The sequence below is a fragment of the Lontra canadensis genome, unplaced genomic scaffold (genome assembly GCF_010015895.1).
Source record: "Lontra canadensis isolate GAN:19392208 unplaced genomic scaffold, GSC_riverotter_1.0 scaffold50, whole genome shotgun sequence".
Taxonomy (NCBI): domain Eukaryota; kingdom Metazoa; phylum Chordata; class Mammalia; order Carnivora; family Mustelidae; genus Lontra; species Lontra canadensis.
In genome coordinates, this window is record NW_022631044.1 from 3,735,873 (window position 1) to 3,761,506 (window position 25,634).

A 25,634-nucleotide genomic window follows, 5' to 3' on the forward strand; every position below is an offset into this window, starting at 1 on the left:
AATATTCCTTATTGAAAAGGACCACTGAGAGCTCATTATAAAGTTGTGTTCATTCTAAGTTTAGCTATTTACATAGTAGATATGTCTCCCTTAGGATATGATGCTTATAGAACTGATGAAAGTTTGGATAATTAATGTTGAACTTGTTCACATATATGGCAGAGCGTTTGACTTTATAGAGCCATTAATTGAGTGTTAGACAATGTGTTAAGTTCTTTGGGGATAAGTCCAAGATTCGTGTGATATAGGTCCTGACCTTCAAGTAGCTAATGATCTTAAACACTGATGCAAAAGAAAAGGTCAGTAAAACAACCCTGTAATGTGGAGAAGGGAGAAATGAAAAATTAGTCATGATGGGAGGATTTCCAGTGTGTTTTGTGGAGATAGTAGCATATGAGCTGTGGGACTGGTGGGATTTGAATGCAAGAAACTGGAGTGGAGAAGGTTCTAGAAGTCTAGATTCAGACTGTGATTTTCAGGGCACTGTGTAAGACCCTTTGTAGGGCTAAATTACATTATCTGTTCCTGTGGGATTTCTTTATTTTTTTCTCTGCTGAAACATTAGGAAGGAGATTCGGGCTGCTTAACTCATGAGGCCAAGGAATTATGAAGACCAACATACATTCTGAGTGAGCAGCGCAGCCTGTAGCCTGCCCCAGCCAGCCTGGAAACTCCTTCAGATCCAACACAGACCCCTATATCTCAAGGATCCCAAGGTTGTCCTTCTCTTTCAGAAATCCAGTTGACCTTCTTCAGTTGGAAGTATGACTTCTCTGGAAATAGTGTATGAAACTAGGTGGTGGTGGGTAAATCACTCCCCATAGTCTGGTACCTAAGTCCCCTGCTGTATTTTGACCACAGTGGCTGCCAGGTCAGCTTCCAAAGGCAAATGCAGAGTCAGCTCCAGAAGAAAGGGCAACAGTTCCTCTAACTGAACATAATGAAGGGAGGGAACATTCTTCACCCCAGGGCAAACAGAGCAACTTCTTCAAGCGAAAGATTCTTGCCCTGTTTTCCTTTGGGACTATGAGACAGCTGCACACAAGGGAAACCCAGCCAAACTGGAACCCGTGGAACTCACCATGGTGCTTTCTCTTGAAGGGTTAAGAAAAGGCTTTTGTGGATGTAAAGAGGGTTTTTTTCCTTCCTCCTTTTTGCAAAGCAATGTAATTTCCTCCCTTGATTTCTGGGCAGAAAGTCTGCATTCCAACAATATGTGCTTTAATTGATTGCAGCTATTAAATCCCTTGGCTTATGAGCATGTGGTTCAGGGTATAAAAGACCCATGGAATGTTAAATTCAATCATTCTTCTCTCCGTGTGCCGGAAACTTGACAAAGGCATTGGGAAGAGGAAGGGTGAGGGGACTGTGCTCAGTTTGGATACAATAGACTTAAGCGGTTGAGGGCAATGAACTTGAATCATTGCCCCTCTATCTTTTGACTCCACTAAATTTTCAGACCTGTACACTGGCTTCTAATTGGTGAGTGATGCATCCAAGGAGGCCTGTTGCTTTGGGCGTGATCAGAGGATGAGGAAAGCTCCGGCCAGACGCCCCTGCCCAGGGATGCTCCTTCTCACGGCTAGCCTTTAATGCCCCCCCGCAGATTTTACCCCAGGCAGGCCATGCTTGCACCAGAACTGCCTACTGACCAATTTATGGAGGAATCTAAGATGTCTTCTCTTCCTTTAAATGACGAGGATTTGAGAGCAAGGTCAGGATATTAGCATATCCGTTCCCAACCCTCACATATTTGTTTCACTGCCTGACAAATCTTTAGGTGATATTATTTTCAATGAAAGCAAAATGGAATACTTCAGCATCAGGCTGTTCCTAGAATCACTAACTGTTGGGAGAATGTAACAAATTTGCCCTGATCTACATACAGGAAGCATATCTCTCTGCAGGGAAGAGAGAAACCCACAGGGTCTGTGTCAGAGGAGAAAATTGTACGGATAAAAGTATCTATGTTTGCATTTCAGATTTTATCTTTGCGGGGAGAAAACCCTCCCAAACCATTCTGTCTGTGCGGGCCATTTCCGTTCAGTTCCTGTTCGTCCTCGATTTGCAAAGGATCCAAGACTTCCTCCCCACTCTCTGGGTCTGATTTAGCTCTACTTTGCAGGGGCCTGAGTCCCGGGCCAGCCCAGCCAGCTCTCTGTCCCACCTTACTACCCTCTCCATCCGGTTGCTCCCTGCTCTGGTCACTTACCTCACTCTCTTCCGCAGGGGGTGGAGGGACCTCCTTGATGATCTGAAAAGGATAAAAAAAAAAAAAAAAGTCAGTGGAACTCTTGGTAGTATGGCCATAATTACCACCGTGATGGGCCAATGTAAGAAAGGCTGGGTCAATGCCATGATTTTGACCCAGAGATTAGGGCCCCGACTGAAGGGGTACAAAGATTTACATTACAATATTCTAAGATTGTATTCTGCAGCATCCCTCTCATCAGGGCTGAAAGAAGAGAGATGTGTGAACACTCTGGGCAGAGAAAGCAATCCGTAACCCCTTCTAGTCAATGAGAGGATAACTGACACATGGGAGGAGAACAGTTGAGGGACAGTGAACAGTTCCTCCTGCTTGTCCCCAGCTTGCACGCCTCATGTGTAAAAGGAATGCCCTTGCAGTTAATGAGATTTAGAGTCTTTTATAAAGCATCTTGGCCATTACCTACTGTGACTGACCCCACCATGTCCCTTGGAGGCTCCCTCCTCTCACCCCAGGCTTATTAGAATTTTGGGTCCCCTATATGCATTTTTTTCCTTAGAGAATTCTGCTAAATACAAAAGTCATTTTTTATATATATATATCTCTTGATGTCCTGGGCTGGCTTGGGCCACTTTGAGCTTGGGAGCTCAGATCCTGCCCACGGGACCAACAGATGCTTACTCTTCCAGTTGGGGTGCTCACCTGGCTGCTGACCTGGAGGCCTACTAGGCATCAAGGTCTTCCTCATCTCTCCCTCTTGAGCACATGTCTCCTTTGATTGGATGACTTGGGGGCCTCATCGGGGTTCTGACCCCACTGCTGTCGCCCACACTACCATTATCTGTAAGATCATCTCTCTGTGTTGAGACATGCTACCGACTTGAGGTTGTATTAACACCGGCCAAGGAACAGAGACTCCAGCCAGCTAAAAGGATGTATTCAATTAATTAAGAGGCAGAGGTTAAGGCCTCTGGGGCTTTCAAGCTGTCATTTCATCTGCCCCCACTTCCTGGCCACTGTGGGAAGCCTGCTGAAGGTCTTTGGGAAGCATAAAGCCATGATTTTGCTCACCCACTCAACACTGGCTCTGAATTCCTTAAGGAAATCTCTGGGGAAGGCCACTGCTGTCCAATGCTGACTTCCCATCATCCCAGAGGTGGGGATGATTTTAAAACAGGAAATGGCCAGAAACTGGAGGGAGAGGTCAGGAGTTGGGGACAGCAATCTGGTAGGCAGCTTTTCTCTTAAGGCAGGGTTGGGAGGGAAGTGAGAGGGAGAGCAGAATATCGAGGAAACACACAGATGTTGGCAGAGGTGCTAAGGGCAGTGTGCACGGCAAGGATGCTGGATGTACAGAGGTTCCATGCAAAACAACTGGGCTCTTGTCTTCACAGTGCTGCTAGCTTCCTCCCTCACTGCATAGAAGCATAGCATCGTTGTCCAATGGGAACCCCAGACCAGGCTTTTTCTTATTGTGAAGATCTGACAAATTCTTGAACCTCCCTGGGCTCCACTGTTCTAATCAGTTAAATGGGAGTCACATAACCTTGTAGAGTTGTGATGAGCAATAGTGTTTGTAGAACATCTGGTATAAAGTGGGTGTTCAATAAATGGTGCATGCTATTATTATTTATCTTTATTTTTTAAAAAAGATTTTATTTATTTATTTGACACAGAGAGATAGATCACAAGTAGGCAGAGCAGCGGGCAGAGAGAGAACGGGAAGCAGGCTCCCTGCTGAGCAGAGAGCCCAATGACCTGAGCCAAAGGCAGAGGCTTAACCTACTGAGCCACCCAGGCGCCCCTATTATTTTTTTATTATTATTTTTATTATTCTCTGTTTTTCTTTGTTTTCTCCTTTCTCTGTCTCTTTATTACCTCTTTAACAAAGGTTTCACTTAACCCCTTGCATATACTGATCTACTAATTATGATGTGTGGTGGTTTCCATAAAATGAGTAAGGCAGAGGGCTGGTGCTCAGACAGTGGGCAGGGGCTTGACAGTGCCCAGGGACGTCAGGCTGGTCAACAGCAGGGTGTCTAACCACATATGTGTGGGCACGTGACATGAGCCAGGAAGTGCAGCACCAAGTGGCCTACCACTCAGACCACCCCAATGGTGGTTGCCATTCAGGGTCACTTCCTGAATATTTACTGAATTCTACATCCAGCAATATCCCAAGGGGGACCCACAAGACAATGTCAAAATGCACAGTGTATCAAGTATTCATCAAAGGTGGACTAATTTGTAAGCCAGGTTTCATGCTGACACACTGTAAATGGGCAACTGAACTTCTGGAAGAATGCCACCATGCTCAGGTAAATAGGAGGCACCTCTAGTCTGGCCTTCCTGGATGGGTGCCTGGCGGTACTGAGCAGGAATGACGAGGAAGTCTTCCTGTTGCTTCAAGCTCCGCCACCACCAGGGCTCCCCTGGGACAGCAGGAGAGTGTTTCAAAGAATGATCCAGACAGGCGACACCGAAGTCATTACCTGATTATTCCAAGTCATGAAGCTAGACAGGCTGTCTGTGAATGAGCCAAATGCCTGGGCCAAGACCAGCACACGGGCCACCCAAAGGAATGCTCTGAGCCCAGGGACACATGATCCTCTCCACCCCAACCCTCAGAGGGCCAGAGCCCAGGCCTAGGAGAGCAGTTGGGCAACATACCTCGTCGCTCTCTAGCCTGTGGTACCACTGCAGCCTAGTAGCACAGAGGGGCCCCGGACCCACAGGATAAAATGCCAACTGCCCCACCTCCACAAGGCCTGCGTGATGTGCTCCACCTTCCCACCTCACCCCTCTTCACTCTTCCCAACACTTTGCATACTTCAGCCTCTTGGTCACCTTCTTGCTCCCTCCATGCACCCTGCTGCTTCTCACTTGTAGCCTAAATGCTTTCTACTTCGCCCCACTTTGTCCCTGTGCCTGCACATAACCAGGTTAACACGGACTCATCAACTCAGATAGACCACCAGTAAATATACCTGCCCTCGAAGTCGTCCCGACCTCACAGGCAATCTCCCCTTTATGGGATCTCACAGAACCCAGTGTCTTTTGTAGCACTTTTAATTATAATTAACAGATGAATTCAACAATTCTTTGCTTCCAACTAGTGTGACTAGAAAGCGTTTATTTCTAACTAGAATGTAAACTTGAATCAGCACTGAGCACTGCCAAGCACAGGTTTGACTTGGCCCACTTTCCTTCTTAGAAGGTTCTGGGAGATTCCTCTTGGTTGTGAGTGGGCTTGTCAGATCTTTCCCCATTAGGAGGGACAAAGAGAGGATGCTAAGGTTGAGGAGCTCCTTAGTAAAATGTTTCAAAGGAGCATGCTCAATAAACATATTTATAAGATAACATAAAGGCACTGAATGGCAGTACTGGGGACAAATCTGGGGACATTGTTCATACTCCTCCTCCAGAGGCCAGCACCACTTCGCTACTTAGCATCTTTAGTTTGGATATTGTCAATGGGCAGAAGGTGTCCATTTGTTTCCTTGGAAGAACTGCCCTAGAGATCCTTCTGCATTGTTGGTTGGACTGGTGAGGTACAGGGGATAAGAAAAATGAAACAGGATGTGGACTTCTGCTGAGCAGGTAACCTGATGTGGGGCTTGATCCCAGGACCCTGGGATCATGACCTGAGCTGAAAGCAGATGCCTAACCAACTGAGCCAACCAGATGCTCCTAGAATGTAGACTTTTGAATTTTATTCATGTTTCTTTCTTATCTGATAATTTCTTGAAGCTGTCACTGCTGTGAATTGGGAGCAATGCCCCCTCTCCCATCTTATCAGTTTTAACCATGTTTGTTTAGATAAACATGAAATAGGGCCAGATTTGACAAAGACTGTTGTATGGATAAAGGAAAGAAAAGATCAAAAGATCAGGTAGAATCTTAATAAACTGAAGTCTTACTGGCAACTTTACATTGAGTCAAAACAAATTACACCCCCCCCCTTTTTTTTGCGTACACCTCTTGGTATGGCTATTGGAAAATGGTAAGGATGAAGATGTGGAGACAGAGCTGGTGTGGCATGAACACAGTAGGAAGATCAAATACACCCAGGTCCTCTTTGATACCTGGGAACCTCACTCTGGCTTTATGAGTCAAGTTCACCTGTTTAGGTCTCTGTAATGCTCTCTTTAAGAATTAATTTTATAGAATGTTGAGGTGAAATAAAGTACCTGCTGAGTTTATTTTGCTTGTGGTTTATTTTTTTTTTCCTCTAGAAGTATTTAAGTTTTGCTCCTAATTTGTATGTTTTGTTCTTTGCCACTCTGTTTGCCCTTGCTAATTTCACTGCTACTGTTTTGTGTAGTGGAATGCAGAAGGCAATCTACCGTTTTTAACACAGGTACCTCTTCCTTGTCCCAGATGATAGCCACAATGACTCACTAGATGTTCCATTTATTTATTTTTTGCTTTTATTTTTATTTTTTATTTTATTTTTAAAAAAGATTTTATTGGGGCGCCTGGGTGGCTCAGTGGGTTAAGCCTCTGCCTTCGGCAGGTCATGATCTCAGGGTCCTGGGATCGAGTCCCGCATCGGGCTCTCTGCTCAGCAGGGAGCCTGCTTCCCTCTCTCTCTCTCTCTCTGCCTGCCTCTCCGTCTACTTGTGATCTCTCTCTGTCAAATAAATAAATAAAATATTAAAAAAAAAGATTTTATTTATTTATTTGACAGAGAGAGAATGAGAGAGAGAGAGAACATGAGAAGGGGGAGGGTCAGAGGGAGAAGGAGACTCCCTGCCAAGCAGAGAGCCCGATGCGGGACTCGATCCTAGGACTCTAGGATCATGACCTGAGCCGAAGGCAATTGCTTAACCAACTGAGCCACCTAGGCGCCTGTTTATTTTTCTTTTTTAAAGATTTTATTTATTTATTTGAGAAAGAGTGAGAAGAGAGAGAGAGAGAAAGCACAAGCAAGGAGGAGGGGCCGAGGGAGTGGGAGAAGCAGACTCCCAGATGAGCATGGAGCCAGATGGACATGGGGCTTGATCCCAGGACCCTGAGATCATGACCTGAGCCAAAGGCAGATGCCTCCTCGGCTGAGCCACCCAGGCACCCCCTACTTTTTATTTTTAAAGACTTTATTTATTTGAGAGAGAGAGAGTGAGAGAGAGCACAAGCACGGGGGAGCGGCAGAGGGAGAGAGAGAAGCAGACTCCTCACCGAGCAGGTATCCTGATGCAGGACTCGATCCCTGGATCATGACCCCAGCCGAAGGCAGACAATTAACCGACTGAGCCGCACAGGCACCTCTAGGTGTCCCGTTTCAAGCTGTGAGGCAGGTCAACATGGTGTGAGGAGCAGGAGGAGGCCAGGCCTGGCTATTCCCACCTGGTCGCCTGCAGTGTCCCCACCACCACCTCCTCACATTTCTCCTCCTTCTCTTTCCTGTCTCTGCTCCCTGTGACAGCAGCTGGCTATAGGCTAAGCTGTCCAGACTCATTTTAGACAGATGCTCATCTGAGGGCATGAGAAGTGGGACAAAACAGGGGACTCTTTTGGGTTCCCTGTCTCCATAAATCGTATTTAGGGACTCAGGATCCCTTTTGCATGAGCTGGATGAGAATCACCTCCTGCAACTCCTCCACATTGAGGGCACGGTTCTCGTGTTGCAGAGGAGAAGCTTCCTTGACCTTGAACCCGTTGTGTTGTGCAGGCAAAGTTCAAGAGTATTGCTTAAAAATACTAGTCCGTTAAAAAATTCAGCACAGGTCCTCTAATTTGAATGAGATCAGTTTTAAACTTCATGGAGTATCAGAGTGACCTGGAGGGCTTCTTAAAACACAGATTTCAGGGCTGCACTTGGCAGTTTCTCATTAGTAAGTTTGGGGCAGAGAGAGAGTGCCTTTGGATTTTTTTTTTTTTTTCTCTTAAAGATTTTATTTATTTGAGAGAGAGAGAGAGTGCACAGCAGGGGGAGAGGCAGGCAGAGGGAGAGGGAGAAGCAGGTTCCCTGCTAAGCAGGGAGCCCAATGTGGGGCTCAATCCCAGGACCCTGAGATCATGACCTGAGCCAAAGGCCCCAGAATCTTTGCATTTCTAGTGAATTCTCAAATGTTGCTTCTGCTCCTGGTCCACGGACCACACTTTGAGAATTATGAGTTGGCTTATTTCTCACAATGCTATCTTCAACTAGATATGCAGGGGGCCATATTGTTGCTTCAGGTCAGACATTCCTGTTTTGAGCTGCTTATGGCTGGTTAGAAACACCGGCTTTGAAAATGTCTCCATCTAAACATTATGGTGTCCCCTGCTTTATTGTCAGGAACTATGGGATCTCCATAGACCCTACATTGGCATGTTGGGGAAGACAAGGAGCTGTTTCTGGAGAAGACTCTCAACTCCGCTCGCAGGCACTCCCTGGCTTTCTCCAGTGAGCATTTGTGCAGAGCTAGCCATGCCTGCTCTCTTGGACCCAGTCTGAAGCAGTCCCAGCCACATAGTTCCCTGGGAGCTAGGGACACAGATCTTAGCTTTCACGGTCTACACCATCAACAGTTAATGCACTGAACGGTGTTTGCATCTTTCTCAGCCCCTAGAAGACGGGCATCCTTGGCCAGCTTTTGTCTCGACAAGTAGCCCAGGGCTTGTTACTCAGTCACTATTTCTGGGAAGAATGGGCATGCATTCCTATGGAGGAAAATGTAAGGGAAGCTTTCCTCATTATTGTAAACTTCTTTGCCTCTCCTATAAGCACTTTGGTGATACAAGACTCAGGACTGCTCTCCTTTCTTTCAATTGTCCATATAGATGCTCCTTTAGTAGTTAACACGCCAAGAGTGCCAACTGCTGAGAGTCAGTTGTGACACTTAGATGCATTATGAGGTTCTCATTAGGGTCATAGGTTGGATTTATATTAATTACAGTACTTTGTTGGACACATCTATACTCTATTCTATCCCCTAACCCCAGCTTCCACATAAATTCACTCCAGTGTAGTTCAAGAATCCACTTTCTAAGCACTGTGTCCCAAACTAAATTTCTGATAAAGCTTCCCCCCCCCAAATGTTTTTTTTAAGATTTTATTTATTTATTTGACAGAGAGAGAGATCACAAGTAGGTGGAGAGGGAGTCAGAGAGAGGGGAGGAAGCAGGCTCCCTGCTGAGCAGAGAGCCTGATGCGGGCCTGGATCCCAGGACCCCGGGACCATGACCTGAGCCGAAGGCAGAGGCCTTAACCCACTGAGCCACCCAGGCGCCCTTCCCAAAAATTTGAAAGCGACACATACAGTCCCTTTTGTTACACTACAGGTATGCAATATTTGAATTTGTTCATATGTGGTAGGTAAAATGGGCACAAAATCAGTAAACCATGAGATCATGTTGCCTCAAAATTTGATTATTCATGAGGTAAAGGAGAAGGTAATATATATACATATTATATATATTAATTTTTTGTGTGGTAAAAAAATCACACAATATACCATTAAACTTTCTAAAGTGTGAGGGGATTATATTTGGTGCCACTGAGTAGCATCAGGTGAAGGTAAGGATGCTGCCCAGCCGCCATCAGTGACCTGGGAGGAAAAAAACCCCCACACACCATATCCGGTTTCTCACTTCTGTTCACCCTCATTCACTGTCTGTGTGTTTCGTGCTCCTGAGCCTCTGTGCTTTTCCTCATGAAAGCATTTACTACAGCATCTTCCACACAAATGTGTGTCTCCTAGTCACAAGAGTCCAGACACCGAGTGAAGGAGGAGAGGCTTACATATGTGGAGGAGAAGCTTGTGAGGAAATGAGAGAGGATGAGGCATCAGACCAATGGGAGTAAAGGGGCCCACACTGAGCTTCATCAGAGGCTACATGGAAGAAGAACCAAAAGAAAGGAGAATGGAACTGAATGGGAGCCATCATTTGCTTTGAAGAGGATTAGAGGCACGTGCCACAGACTGAGGGAGAGGCTCTAATGTCACAAGCAGCTGAGTAGCACTTTTATGGCATTCAGTCTTAGAGCCACACAAACAGTCTTTTTTGTTATGAACAGAAGGACCTGGCAAAACAACAGAAGCTGGATTCCTATTTTAAGCTGGTGCAGAAGGAATAACAAGACAATGAGTCACAGCCATCCACCTCTGGTGTCGTGACACTTTGTCCTAAGAATGTCCTTCCTTCCATCCTGTCTCCTTCACTCCAAGCCACAGTGCTACATCACACTCACAGGCACCAGGAAGTTTCATGGGTCTGTTTTTACAAATCCAGGCAAAGTGGTATATTTACTGTAGCATAATTTAAATTAGGCACTTACGATGCTTAAAATGGGAGTTTTTGAGTTTATTATTAATTTTTTTTAAAGTGGATTGTTTTACTAGACTGCACAGTTTTGAATGTTGTGCTCTGAATTCATGTTCCCCGTTAGTCCTGTTATTTTTGTGAGGCCAAAATTCCATAATGCAGTGGTATTTTTAGGAAATCATGTTTTAGGAGAAATGATAGTATTTGGAGAACTTTCTTTTCTTTTTTTATTTTGGAGAACTTTCAATGTACCTGCTACTTAACAACCATTGCTAACTTTGGAGAGAATGCAGGAACTCCTGACTGGACCTGACTTCCTTATCTAATGTTCTGATCTCCATGCTTCCCATATGTACTAGAAAACCTCAAAGAATCTGAGTAATAACATTCCTTTGGTTTTCGGTAATTTTGGATTGTGAGCTCATGGGTACTTTGCATTTACCTGGAGGAATCCTATGAGGACTGGGTTGAGGGCTCCACCTGCCAGAGAAGATCTGAGTTTCCCTCTGCAGATTCCTAAGAACTTCCAAACTGAACACTTTTCTTAGTGTGTGATTTACAGAACCACAAGTAAGATACATGAGAATTCAAAAACTTAGAGGTTATAGTTTTGAATTCTTAGGGACACACACACACCAAACCCAAGGCCCATCCTTTTACACAAGTTCCCAGCTTTAAGCAGAAGACTCTATTCCAACTCCTATATAGGGGCCTATATAAGGCTATTTTTTTTTTTTTAAGATTTAATTTATTTGTCAGAGAGAAAGAGAGAGAGACAAAGAGAGAGAGAGAGAGAGAGAGAGAGCAAGAGCGCACAAGCAGGGAAGTGGCAGGCAGAGGGAGAAACAGGCTCCAAGGAGCCTGATGCAGGACTTAATCCCAGACCCTGGGATCATGACCTGAGCTGAAGGCAGATGCTTAACCAACTGAGCCACCCAGCGTCCCTATATAAGGCTATTAAAACAAATGTCTAGGTTATTGAGATCAGACGATCTCTCGCCCCTCAGACTGCCACTGCTTTAGGGTCAGCCAACCATCTGATTTCCAGATCCTTCTTTATTTTGGCCCTGAAAATGTTCTCTATTTTCTTAATGAGCCTGGATATGTATTTGAAACAACTTTTATTAAATTTTTTTCTAGAAGTTTTTTCTTCCCCCCTTTGTTTTGCTATGTGGTCCTCACTGTATCACCACCAAGAGCAATTTCTTTTTCACAAATGATTGCTCCTTGCATGCTCAGAGGGGTTGGCTCAAATAAATATTGTATTTAGATGGCTAAAGTTTTGGGGGGCCTTAGACTTAAAACACTGCTTATCCTGAGACTTCTGGGTTGGTCTCTTAGCACTAACCCTTCCACTGCCTCCTGGCCTCATAGGTTCTGTGCGAGGAGAAGTCATCAGAACAGAGCTGTGTAGAGAAGAAATGCCAGTCGAGCTCTGAAAGCCATCTAACAAGGGCTTTAATATCTCAGGTAGAAGGGGACACTTGCTCTCATGCTTTAAATTCTAGACTAACTTGGGGCGCCTGGGTGGCTCAGTGGGTTGGGCCTCTGCCTTCGGCTCGGGTCGTGATCTCAGCGTCCTGGGATTGAGCCCCACATCGGGCTCTCTGCTCAGTGGGGAGCCTGCTTCCCTCTCTCTCTGCCTGCCTCTCTGCCTACTTGTGATCTCTCTGTCAAATAAATAAATAAAATCTTAAAAAAAAATTCTAGACTAACTTTATCATAACTGTTTTTCTCATTAAAATTTAAAAAACCAAGGGAAACCGGGCAACTTGATGTGGAAGACATCCAGGAAGTATGAAATGTTGGCTAATGGCCGATAAGTGGATCTTTCTACTCCATGAACAACGTAAATGTCACGGAAATCTCACAGCTGACTGGAGTGGGTCAGTGCTGGCCAAGTACTGCCTGGATCGTCATTGGACACTGTAGTTCAGCAAAGGCTCTGGTGCCAAGGGGGTTGATCTAGAATGCAGTACAAGAAATTTTCATAGAAATGAGGTTAACTTTTTTCTTTTTCGCATTTGGGACTCAAATTTCAAATGTTTTTGGCCCTCCTAGTTCATCTCTCTTAAGATTCATGTCTCTAATTTGCCTTCGGGCAAACGCCCCAGTAACTACAATGAGAGTAGTGAGGGACAAGCATTTTCACATTAGTTGATCAGGCCTACGTGGCTCACATGGTAACTTAAAAGAATAGCTGTGCATATTCTCCAGGAGCTGTTATGCCACTGTCACTGCAAAACACTGTTAAGTTAAACAATGAAAAGAAATCCATGAATTCAGACCCCTCAGGCTTCGGGGAGGAGCATCTGGTCTGCCTAGATTATGGGGAAGATGATTCCAGCCACAGGTAGTGTCTATGGGATCTGGGCAGGGCACACAGGGAACAAGGAAGGCTTGACGATGTTCACAGCATGTCACGCTAGTTGGCTTTGATGCAGCCTCTCAGCAGGCTAGGAAAGGGGCCACACGTCAGAGCTCAGGAATCTGCTCTTCCCACTGCTTGACTATGTTTTCCGAACAGTATTTGGTAGAAGACTCTTGTTTTTTCCAGGTGTCAGTACATTAATAGGTATTCGGGGGCACCTAGGTGGCTCAGTTGGTTAAGCAACTGCCTTCAGCTCAGGTCATGATCCCAGAATCCAGGGATCGAGTCCTGCATCAGACTCCCAGCTCCACGGGGAGTCTGCTTCTCCCTCTGACCTTCTCCCCTCTCATGCTCTCTCTCAAATAAATAAATCTTAAAAAAAAAAAAAAAGGGTATTTGGAAGGGGTGTAGGGTGAGGAGGATGGGGATAGGCTAAGGAAAATTTCCAGGGTCAAAATAAGTTTGGACATGCATAACACAAATTATCTTATAAACACTCTGAGAAGTCCTACAGTGAAGACAGTTATGGAATTTAATTTAGTGGTGTCTTTCAAACTTACTGTCTAAATACCCTGTTCTGAAGTATACCTACTTACATCTTGTAGGTACTACTGTTCTGTGGACATAGTTTGGAAATGCTGTCCCCTGATTACCTACATCATATAATCCTCAGGTTGTTTCGATGTGTAAACAGGTCTGAGAAACAGGGGCCAGGGAATACCAAAAGGGAGGAGTAGATTCACTTACAGGAGGTAAGAATATAAAGAAGCAATTTTAGAGACACTATGCTTCCAATGTTTAAATTTTACAAATGAGGAAATGAAGGTGAAGGGATTTGCTCGATCCTGTAAGTGAAGAGGAAGCTACCTACTGGAACCCGGTTGTCTTTAACGACAGCTTGCCTCTCCTCATTTCACCCAGCAGGCACGGGGATTGTGGTCTCTGGGTTATAAGGCAAGTGGCAAAGCCAGCCTGGCAGGGATGAGGGAAGCCATGAAGCGAGGTAGAGATGAGAACAGACTGGGTGTGTGGGGTGTGTGGTGCAGAGCTCCAGAGGGGAGGGCAGGCCGTGGCAGAGCTGTGTATGCCTGTCAGAAACAACCTCGTAAGCTGCAGAGTGAGGAGTGTCCAGATGGGGATGGGTGGAGGAGAGAAAGGGATCCAGAAGGCATGATGAGTCCAGGCCCTGGATGCATGGCTAAGGAACAGCTTGCCCCAGTCAGGTTTCTATATAACAATCAGTAAATCCCTTTGCTGTCTTAAGGTTGGCTGTCTGGCCCCACGAATTAAATAGTGTGCTTCAAGGTGTGGAAAGCATGGTTTGAAGACTTTATTTTTATTTCAGGAAGGCATATCAAGTTCTTGATTAATTTTTGTCCCTTACTGTTTGTCATTGGAGATGTCGAAGGGACTTAATTTGTGGAACTGTTCTTGAAATTCAATAAAGTGAATTAAACATGACCTTTTTATACACCATTTTAAAAATTATTCATAAGATGCCTACAGAGGCATTAAAAACAAAAGAGGGCAGAATTTTGCTTGTGTAGGAAGAAACTCTGGATGCCCGCACACTATCCTCTCCCTACAAACAGAATAAAAATATTTGCCTTTATTTGAACAGAAATATAATGATTTGATCACACCTAAATAGCATGGCTTAATTGGATTTCAGAAGAACTGTAACTTTATAGCAGATCTCTTTTGTTTTCTTTCTAATAGTGATAAAGAACACATAACCTAAAACTTCTCATCTTAACCATTTTTAAGTCTATAGTTCAGTAGTGTCGAGTTCATGTTGCTATGCAACCAAGCTCCAGAATTTTTTCATCTGGGAAAATATGACAAGATCTTTTTACTTGGAGTTCTTGTTACACTACTAACCTCCCCAAAACAAGGGCACATTTCTATGATTTTATTTAATAAGTGGATATAAATGTCTTTTGTTATGCAGTTTGATACATTTACAACATTACATGTACTATCCATGTAATTTATGAAATGCAGGACTGCCTGCATTTTCTAGAATAGTTTAGTGCTATCACTGATTCATTGTTGCCTTTTCTCTCTACACATTCAAGCCATTCAAAACATTTACTCTTCTAATATATTTCACCTCTTTTTTTCCCCCATGATCCTCTTCTTATTTTCATTTCCTAATCTTCTTTTTTGAGTTCAGTTGAGAGATTTCAATAATATTGGACCAAACTTATGAGTAGATGGAAAAGCCAGTGCACAACTTACGGGGTATCGTGATGCCCCTTGTGGGACTGAGACAGGGCTTTCTTTCTTTCTGGTAAAATACTGACCCTTGATTTCCCTTTTCAAAAATGCAAATAAGTCTGGCATGCACAGGCCGGTGCCTGGCTCTCCCTCAGTGTGGGTATTTTTGTGCCCATGAATACATGTAGGAATCTTAGAAACCAAAATTTTACCCAGGGATCCTGAGAGCCAGGCTGGGGAACACTAAAAGGTTTTGATCCTGGATCTGGCCAATGACTTCTCTCTCTCTGCATCAGTCATGATTGATAGATTCTACTCTGCAGTGCGGGCAGTAAGTTACCCCAGGTTCCATCTAGCTGGAAGTTAAGAGCCCAGATGGGAGTGGGGTAGGAAAGGCAAAATGCAACGAGGAGCACTGGTCACTTTTCACATGTCTTCTTCCAGACAGGGCCAGCAGGAAGAAAGGATGCTGAGGCAGAGGGCAGGCCTGATAGTAAATACTACGTCTGGTCTGGTCATGCTGGTTATTATGTTTTAAAATGCTTTTTATGATTAGCAAATAGCAACTTGCCCTTCTACCCCAGGATTTTGTGGACTGCCCCCCCAACCCCTGCCTCATAGCCAGCCACTAAAGGGTTAATATCTGGCTCAGTTGGGGTGCCTTATTCGGTTGTTAAATATTTTGTACATCACTCCTGGAGAAAACTTTGCAGCAAAGACAAGCCTCTTGTACTCTACTTTTCCTGAGACCCTGCTGCTCCCTGGCTGTTTCCCATCATCACGATGTAGCTTTAGTACCAGGTCATGGGGCATCTCCTACACTTGCGGCAGGGCAGGGGGAATAACAGAAGAAAGTTTCAGGACCATCATTCCTGAGGATGTCCTCTCCCAGTCCCAGAAACTTGGGTAGGGGTGCTGTCCCTCAAGGGAGAGAAATGTCCTGCATCCTTGGAACCAGGATCCTGGGATAGGGGCAGGGGGCAGGCGGGGAGGTGATGTTTGCCGTCCTTCCTGTGTACTCCCTTTAGAAAACACATGACTTTGTCCTGTCTCCTCAGACATCATCACTCTTCAAGAAAGCCAGTGGTCAACAAGTAGTTTTTGGGGGCATACCAAGCATCAGAGCTCTGGCCAGCTTTCAGAAATGGGGATGAGGGCAGTTTTTATAGACATCATAAACAGGAAAATTAATCTCCAAGATCTTCCCTTGTAAAGAAATCCTTTGGGACTTACAAAATCAGATCACACTAACACATTTTGGCCACCTTCCAAAACAACATGGACTTAAGCAGATAAATTCATTGAAAAATATTTTGAATGTTGCAAAACAATCTGGCCTTGGGTGACACTGCTTCCAGTAATGAAAGACATTAGTTCAGAGACATTTCCTTGGAAATTAAAACCGCAATGAAATATCACCTCACATCAGTTAGAAGGGTCGGTTATCATCAAAAGACAAAAGATAACAGACACTGGCGAGGATGTGGAGTAAAGGGAACCCTTCTGCACGGCTGGTGGGAATGTAAATTGGAGCACGGAGGTTCCGTGAAAAATTAAAAATAGAACTACCATATGATCCAGCAGTCCCACTTCTGGGTAGATATCCAAAGGAAATAAAATCATGATCCTGAAGAAGCCTCTGCCCCTGCATGTTCATTGCAAAATTGCTTACAATAGCTAAGACATGGAAACAACCCAAGCGTCCATCGACAGATGAATGGATAAAGAAACTGTAGTACCCATATACAATGGAATATTATTCAGCCATAAAAAGAAGGCACTCCTGCCATTCGCAACAACCTGGACACACCCTAAGGCATTATGCTAAGCAAATTAAGTCAAATGAAGAAAGACAAGTACTGTGTGATGTCACTTACATATGAAATCTAAAAAAAAACAAAAACTAACAAACAAAAAAACCGGGGCACCTGGGTGGCTCAGTCGTTTAAGCCTCTGCCTTTGGCTCAGGTCATGATCCTGGGCTCCTGGGATCGTGCCCGGCACTGGACTCCCTGCTCAGTGGGAAACCTGCTTCTCCCTCTCCCACTCCCCTTGCTTGTGTTCCCTCTCTCTCTGTCAAATAAATAAATAAAATCTTAAGGGGAAAAAACCCAACTCCTAGAAACAGATCATATCTGTGGTTGCCAGAGGTGGGACTGGAAGTGTGGGAGGAGGGGGAATTGGGCGAAGGGAGATGTTACTAGACAGGAGGGTGACCATTATTAAGAATACTGTATGGTATATTTGATAGTTGCTAAGAACTGCTAAGAGAGTAAATCTTAAAAGTTCTTATCACAAGGAAAAAAATTTTTAACTCTGAGATGGTGGATGTTAATCAAACTTAGTATGTAAACATTTTGCAATAGATACATGTGTCAAATCATTATGTTGTATACCTTAAACTTAGACAATGTTGTATGTCAGTCATATCTCAATAAAACTAGAAAGAAGAGACATTTCCCACCAATACAAATGGAATGCTATGGAAATACAGGATTACATCCCTATTATAGTGAATGTTCTTTAAAGATTTTATTTATTTATTTGACAGAGAGAGATCACAAGTAGGCAGAGAGGCAGGCAGAGAGAGAGGAGGAAGCAGGCTCCCCGATGAGCAGAAAGCCTGACGCAGGGCTCGATCCCAGGACCCTGGGATCATGACCTGAGCCGAAGGCAGAGGCTTTAACCCAGTGAGCCACCCAGGCGCCCCGAGTAAATGTTCTTTAATATTGCTAACACTGCACAGCATTTCCTGGGTGCAGGGTACTGCTCTAAGCAGTATATCCATGAACTCTTTCAAGCTTCGCCATCTGCCCCTGAGGCCAGTACTCTTATGCTCCTCATTATACAACTGAGGAAACTGAAGTACAGAGAGGTGAGGTAACTTGCCCAAGATCACGCAGCTAGTACCTGATGGAGCACTGCTAGCTGTACTACCATTCCTAGCTGTCCTTACTGAGGATTAGGTGTTTTTGAGAATGAAGGGGACTGGGGTGACACCTGCTACAATAGGAACCCTGTTGTTCACAGCCAGCCAGTCGCCACCATTACCACCACCCCTGGCCACCCCTTTCTTTAAGAGCTAGCTGGCTGCAAAGGTTTGTTGGTCCCCTCCCACCGCCTCTCCACTCAGAATTTCAGACTTGAAAATGTGCTTGTTTCTGAATCACCATGGAAAACACCTTGGCTGACTCATGTTCTTTTTTAACCCTCAAAATGGTTGTGCAGCCTTAAGTACTGAAAACACTATTTAACTTTTGGGGCTACTATCAGAAGAATGCGTGTGGAGTCTGGGTGAATCGGTCCGTTCTGGCTTGCGCTAGCTGACCCGAGGCTTGTGCCTGTCCTGGGTACCCCACCCCTGCCTCCCACATGTTCTAATCCACTGCAGGTTGTCCCTTCCCCTCAACACCCAGGGCCTCTGCTGGTGCAAGAGCCTCTTTTCTTTCCAGAAGTCCCTGCCACAGGGATCCACTCCTGGTCAAGCTTCTCATCTCCTTCCTTTACCACCTCTTCAAAATATCATTGGAAGCCCTCTCCCCACTTTTTCTTGACCAGTGCTCTAGGAGCTTCTGGCCCTCACTGAGCTCAGTTGCACATGAGTTCCCTCACACTGTGGACTCAATGCTCAGAGAGAAAATGAAGACAAGTTCTTGCCTGGAGAGGCTCACTCTCTCCCCTGCGGGACTCTGCATGGAAGAACTAAGACACAGGGAATGGAAGATGCTGGGCAGCAGAAGAGCGGTCACTTCAAACTCACTGTGGCTTTACCGCCCATGCTCTGATTTGCAGACAGGCAGGGTGTGGGCTGGAAGTAGGCACATGAAAGTGATTTCTTTTTCCCCAGTTGGATAGGACTTTGTTTGGACTTTACCTAGCCTAGCGGCCAAGGAACGCAAATTGACAAAGAGGCACATTTCATCTGGGTGCAGCAGGTGCCCGAAGCTCCCTGGGGAGACATTGGCCAGAGCCATGTGGTGGCTCCTGATGGCGATGAGAGGGAGGAGACAGATTTTTATTGATCTTGTAGCTGAAGTGCTTAGACGAGTGCGGGGCACACGGTAGAGGTGTCCTATAAATGTTAGCTAAAAATAGTAAAACAAAGGCGGGTGCCACTCATGCTTGGTAAAAATAGGCCACAGGCACACTCTCCGTTGGGCAGACCAGCTGCTGAGGCCAGCGTGGCCTTCCTTGAAAGAGTTCAGTTGTGCAACTCAACACGCATGTATGTGTGTGCACGCACGTGTGTGATACACGTCAAATAACACTCATCACTTACAGTATTCTGTGGGCCCCTCCAAGCACGGGAAGATGGGCAGCCCCCTCGGCTGCCCGACCTAAAGGCTAAATCTCACTCCCTAATTCATACTGATTCCGAATGACTTGTTCCACTGAGCAATGTCAGTTTATGCCAACTTTGTATAAATAATGCAAAATTTCCCTTAATCTTTAAAGGGTTTTTTTGTTTGTTTGTTTGTTTTTTGGACAACTTCTCCTCCTCACCATCCCATTAACTGTGGGAGGCCTGAAGTGAGGAGAATGAGCTTGGGGCACTTACCACGGTGCAACAGAGAGGCCAGAACCACCAGAGGAGAGCCAGGGCCAGGAGCAGGAACAGGATCAGCAGGGCGATGGCCAGGATGGAGCCGTCCGACTGTGGGGCCAAGAAAGAAGATGGTCAGCGGTGGGGCAGGCCACGTGTGTGACCAGTGACAACTGGAGCCTCCCCCTCCCCACCCTCCCCACCCTCCCCATCACCAATATGCCGATCTGAGGCCCAGAGAAGAGCACGGTTCGCCAAACATGTGGCTGACACTGCCAGCGTTCTGGGCAGCACGCTCCATGCAGCCAATTCTCGAGAGACGTGATGTGTCTTTTCAGAAGGCTCCGCTCTTCTCGTGGGACAACGTGCCGTGGGACAACGTGCTGGGGGCCCAACCCTGCAAGAGCCAGACTGGGCGCTTGCCCAGGCAACTGGACGCTGAGGGGGCCTCTGACGGCTCCACGGCTCCTCGCCTCCGGCACCGTCACCCTCTGCCTGGGGACACCCTCCGACTCCCTGACCCTGCTATTCCTGCCACCCCTCGTGCTGTGCTCACGACCCTCCTGCTCCGGGTTGGGTTCAGCCTGCTCCCATGGACTCGTTCAGGGAGAGGCCCTGACCCATTCATGAGGTAGAGTCAAGAGCCTGGTGACAGGCGAGATACAGAGCCCATGGATTCCAGGGAGGGAGAGGGGAGCAGCTGATACAGAACCTGGGAGAAAAGGCGAGCGGTGGCTGAGTCAACACTGCCCTCAGATCAAGTGGCTGTCACGTTGGGACCAGGAGGTGAGGCAGGCGCCCCACACAGATTTTGCCCATTTGGAAAGTGCCGAGACCGGTCCTGAGCATAGTCATGGGCCACTGTGGCCTGCGATGGATGTTAACTTTTAGCAGAGATGCCGCTCCCAGTCGGTGTTGTAGGGCTGTGGGCTCTGGGAAGCAGATTTAAGTCTCCTCCACCTGTCCTTGCTGCCAGCTGCTGGAAGTGGAAATGGGCACAACTCTTGGGGGGTGAGGGGGCAGCAGGTTGAGGAGCAAATTGTCATAGGTATTAATTGTCATGTTACTCTTTCTCAGCAAAGTTGGAAATTCCACTTTTAGCCCCCGAAAATTACCAGGTATGTTTGCAACTAAACGTTTTCAATTAAGGAATGGCTAATAATGCATTATAGAACTACGGTGCCATTGGTTACTGTGCAGATGTTGTTTTCAAATAATTTTTTTTATTATTTTTTTAAATTGTGTTATGTTAGTCACCATATAACACGTCATTAGTTTTTGATGTAGTGTTCAGTGATTCATTGTTTATGTATAACACCTGGTACCCCATGAAATTCGTGCCCACCTAATATTTTTTAAAGATTTTATTTATTTATTTATAAAAGATTTTATTTATTGACAGATATCACAAGGACGCAGAGAGGCAGGCAGAGAGAGAGGAAGGGAAGCAGACTCCCTGCTGAGCAGAGAGCCCGATGCGGGGCTCGATCCCAGGACCCTGGGACCAAACCTGGGCCGAAGGCAGAGGGTTTAACCCACTGAGCCACCCAGGCACCCCAAAGTTTTTATTTGTTTATTTGACAGAGCACAAGTAAGCAGAGCGGCAGGCAGAGGGAGAGGGAGAAGCAGACTCCCTGCTGATCAGAGAGCCCAGTGAGGGGCTCGATTCCAGCACCCTGGGATCATGACCTGAGCTGAGGGCAGATGCTTAACCAACTGAGCCACGCAGGCGCCCCTCAAATAATATTTAAATTACATTCCCGATATAATGAGTGGATTTAATAAATGTCAGGAGTGAGAGAGAAAGACTGAGGGATATTTACTAAAATACTAACAGTGGTTTGGCAGGTAGTGGGTTTACAGTAATTTTCTTTAAAAAAAAATCTTAAAAAAAAAACCAATCTGTAATAAGAAGATAAATTACTGAAGTTGTTCTTTAAAAAATCTGTCCTTGGGGCTCCCCACTTTGGTGTCCCGAGTTCGCCTTACAGGGCCAGTGGACCTGTGGGGTACACAGAGGGGCTCAAGGGGGTGGAAACTTGTGACCCTCTCCAAAGTACACCGTGATAATCATGACCTGTGTTTTCAGGGGAGACCGCTGAGCACATGATCAGATTCTCAGAGCTGTCCCCACCGCCCCCAGCCCATCCTGAGGAGCATCGAGATTGGGAGGTCGCTCGGGGAAGTGTAGCCAGTTAATGGCAGCACTGGGACTTGACTCACTCCCACTCTGAGTGCTCGGCCAGGGGCTCCTGGAAGCTGTTTAAAGGTAGCTCTTACTCCCTGGAATGTCTTTGACCAAAAAGCCAGGAAGCTAATCACCCTGGTCCAACCCAGCCAAGGCTTGGGGAAGCCAGAGTGCCCCTGAGGGAGGCGCAGCCTCACGAACGCAGGTGCAGGGCTGGGCCGTGGGTGGGGACGGAGCACAGACTCCGAAGGAGGGACACAGCCATGCCAGAGATGACCCACAACACTGATGTGTGAACTTCGGTGGAGAGGGATGATCTCGGTGGAGAAGTCGTGAGTGTTTCCCGAACTTACTGTTAGTCAGGGATAATTCTTAACCCCTCAGTTTCTGCATTCCCCAGCCCAAAATGGAGACACTCGACCTCAGCTGCTCCCCTGCACTGACAAAGGTGCTACAAAGGACACCTGAGGTACATGCAGACACGGGGCCGGCAGCGGCACAAAAGCTATCATGTCAAACTCTGCACTGTACCTCACCCTCCCTCCACGTCCTCACCGCAGCAAACACGGTGGGCGTTGCAGACCATAAATCTGCTTGCACTTAGAATAATAAATAGTTTTGGTTACTGAGAGGCTCATAAAACAGCAGTCTTTTAGTATTGAGTTATAATTTAGTGAAACCTACAGACTACATTTATTCCCATTATGCTCAATCTCCCGGCTCCTGATTTTGTTTTTCACTTCAGATGGAGGAACTGAAGCAGAAAGGCTCAGCTATTGTGAGAGAAGTTTTTACTTCCTTCTGGAAGGAGAAGGTTTCCTGTGAAGCAGGGAGGGAGAGGGACCTGGCCTGCAAGGGGAGAGAGGAGGCTTCTGCCCCAGGAAGACTTCCTGGGTTGAGACACACCTATGTCTGGCTTTCTTCCAGCCAGGCTGGGTCTGCCCCTTACAAGCCACAGCTTTCCTGGGCTGATGGGGGTAGGAGATGGGTGGGAGGAGATTGGGGGAGGAAGGGGACAGCCATGGGGCTCAGGAAGGGGTAAGGTGCCATGAGGGGAGTGGGAACCACAGGGCCATGAGCTCCTGGTGGGATTTTGTCCTGCTCTGGAAGACGACAGCCTGGGATGTGGTCCCCAACACATTGCCTGCTTTTCAAGCACTTCCCACAATCATTACATATAAACCCAGTGCAAACGAGTCACCATCAAACACAGGGCAGGAATTTTGGATAAACTTAGACCTGAAGCCAATGTTTTCCTGGGAGAGAACATGTACATGCAAGCCCAGAGGGTCCTTCACATATTCATTATCAAACGTTTATGGACCAGCTGTTCTGTGCCCATTGAGCAGACCGACGCAGGTTCGATTAGACAGAACCCAGGTGCTCATGGCCTGCTGAGGAAAGCCACATCAACAACAACCACGTGCGGGGGCTGTGTGTTAGTCAACAGCTGTTTACTTAGTCCCTTTTATGTGTCAGGTAGTGAACGATATAGTCAGTCTCTACACTTAAAGAATTTACATTCTGGTGGTATAAAGATGATGACAATGATGATAATTGTTATTAGTATAGCTAACAGCTCATATATATTAAATAAACACTATGTGCCAAGGACTGCTCTTGCTATGTACTGACAGGCTTTTCCCTATGCTATGTACTGACAGGCTTTCATAGAATTTTCGTTAACAAACAGATGAATTTAATATTATTTCTCTCATAGATACAAATCCTGAGGCAAGGACCGGTGAAGAAGCTTGCCCAAGGTTACAGGAAGGAACCAGAATTTAACCTGGGCTGTTCGGTTCCTCACCTCGCAGGTTTAACAGGCAGCTGCTGTTCTCAGCAAGTGAGCCTGGGAGGTAGCACTCCAGAGGGGAGGTGGTGCTGGAGTTCTGGGCCTGCAGGGTGAGGAGAGGTTGGCCTTCCTGCTTAGCAGGGCGTGGGGCGGGAGCGAAAGTGGTGGGGACCTCAGCGTCAGAGGCCATGCAAGTCCAGCGGAGGAGCACGGCTTCTCTTTGAAACAACAAGGACCCAGGGGCACTGTTCTCAGATTTGTTTCTTAGGAAGCAAATGCTATAGACATTCTAGAGTATGGACTCCAGGAGGGAAAGGGGGGGCGGGGAGGGAAGGTCAAAGTCTCAGGTGGAGGGCTGCAGCAACGCTGTCTCGTTCTTCCAGGGTGACGATTTAGCACCCTTCCAAAACTTTTGTATTTTCATAGATGTGTTCAGCACTAATATACCTAATAATCGCTGACCTTACCGTGTGCTATCTACATTCCTAGTGCTATGCAAAGTGCTGTATATACATTATCTCATTTAATTAAATGAGCCTTGCTCCAGCAGTCTTCTAGGAATCATTCTTCCCGTTTTTCAGGGATTAGGAAAATGGAAACTCAGCGATGCTATGTAACTTACGCAAGACCTTTCACATAACATATATATATATATATATATATATATATATATATATATATATTTATTTATTTATTTTTAAAATTTTTTTTCAAAGATTTTTTTTTTTTATTTGACAGACAGATCACAAGTAGGCAGAGAGGCAGGCAGAGAGAGACAGGAGGAGGAGGCAGGCTCCCTGCTGAGCAGAGAGCCCGATGCAGGACTCGATCCCAGGACCCTGAGATCATGACCTGAGCCGAAGGCAGAGGCTTTAACCACTGAGCCACCGAGGCGCCCCACTTATATATATATTTAGAGGCCTACAATTTTGATGTTGCAAAACGGGAACTGAGACTTCATAGTCTGATTTTAGAACCTCACTCTCCTCCCACTTAACTGCCACAATATAATGTCAGATTGATAAAAATTCACTTAAGAGGGATGCCTGGGTGGCACAGCCGGTTAAGCGTCTTACTCTTGGTTTCAGCTCAGGTCATGATCTCAGGGTCCTGGGATCAAGCCCCAGGTCAGGCTCCAGACTCAGTGCGGAGTCTGCTTGAGAATCTTTCTCTCTTTCTCTCTCTCTCTCTCTCTCTTTCTGCCCCTCCTGCTCATCCTGTCTCTTTCTAAAACAGATAAATAAAATCTTAAAAAAGTTCATTTAAGAACTACCCACACTTTAAAGGCTAAGCCTTAAGCAGCTGTGTGAGAAGAAGGAGAGATGGAGCCATATTTGGAATGGCTGCCTCTGCTCCAGTGGGAGCTTCCCTCATGTGGCCCAGTGTGGGTCAACGTGCCACACGGGTGAAACTGTGTTTCAGAGTGAAGTCAGAAGGGGACGAGAACCGACAGCAGAGCCCTTCTTCCCCTTATTGTCGTGGCTTGGAGTTTCAATCAATAACCTTGCAAAGTGGGATTGACAACTCATGCAAGGATGGCCCCATGTAACCTGTTGAAAATGTCTCAGTATGTAGTTTACAAATACATACATATCTGCACTGTTTAGTAAATGGTATTTACTTCATGAAATTAGTCACTTATTCTAAACCAGTTCTTTTGCATCTTTACCAAGTCCCCAAATGAAAAACCCTGTTGGGTGCTAAGGAGCAGGCTCTGCCATTGGCTGGGAAGCACATGGAATGTTCTAGAGCCCACACTGTGTGACCTAGTGCCCAACAACCTGGCTCCGTTCGTTTATTCTGGTACTCTGGTACCAACTGCCTTGACTCCTTGGGCTCTGGCTACCAACTTGCCCTCCTGGGTCCCAGCTCACTGTCTGTTGGCCTATTCCCCAAAGCTTATTGTGGGAAAATTCCAGAAAGGTCACGGGCTGACTGTTGTCCTCAGCCTGACTTAGGACAGGTGTGTGGGCTCAGTCTCTGCTGTCTCTCTTCACCAGGGCAAAGGGTGGCCAGGACCGAAGAGACCCCCAGGCCTACCTGCTCACACCACAGGGC

The 25,634-nt window shown here is 46.1% G+C and overlaps 1 protein-coding gene across 1 annotated transcript in view; it reads right to left on the bottom strand.

Annotated features, from left to right (window-relative positions):
* ANTXR1 (ANTXR cell adhesion molecule 1) overlaps window positions 1–25,634 on the bottom strand; it is a 210,337-nt gene that overhangs the window by 61,688 nt on the left and 123,015 nt on the right. Inside the window, exons 13-14 of the mRNA XM_032873745.1 lie at window positions 19,609–19,704; window positions 2,213–2,254 (exon numbers count right to left, since the gene is read on the bottom strand). Of these exons, the coding sequence (XP_032729636.1) occupies window positions 2,213–2,254; window positions 19,609–19,704 (138 nt within the window). The remainder of the gene's footprint in view (window positions 1–2,212; window positions 2,255–19,608; window positions 19,705–25,634) is intronic.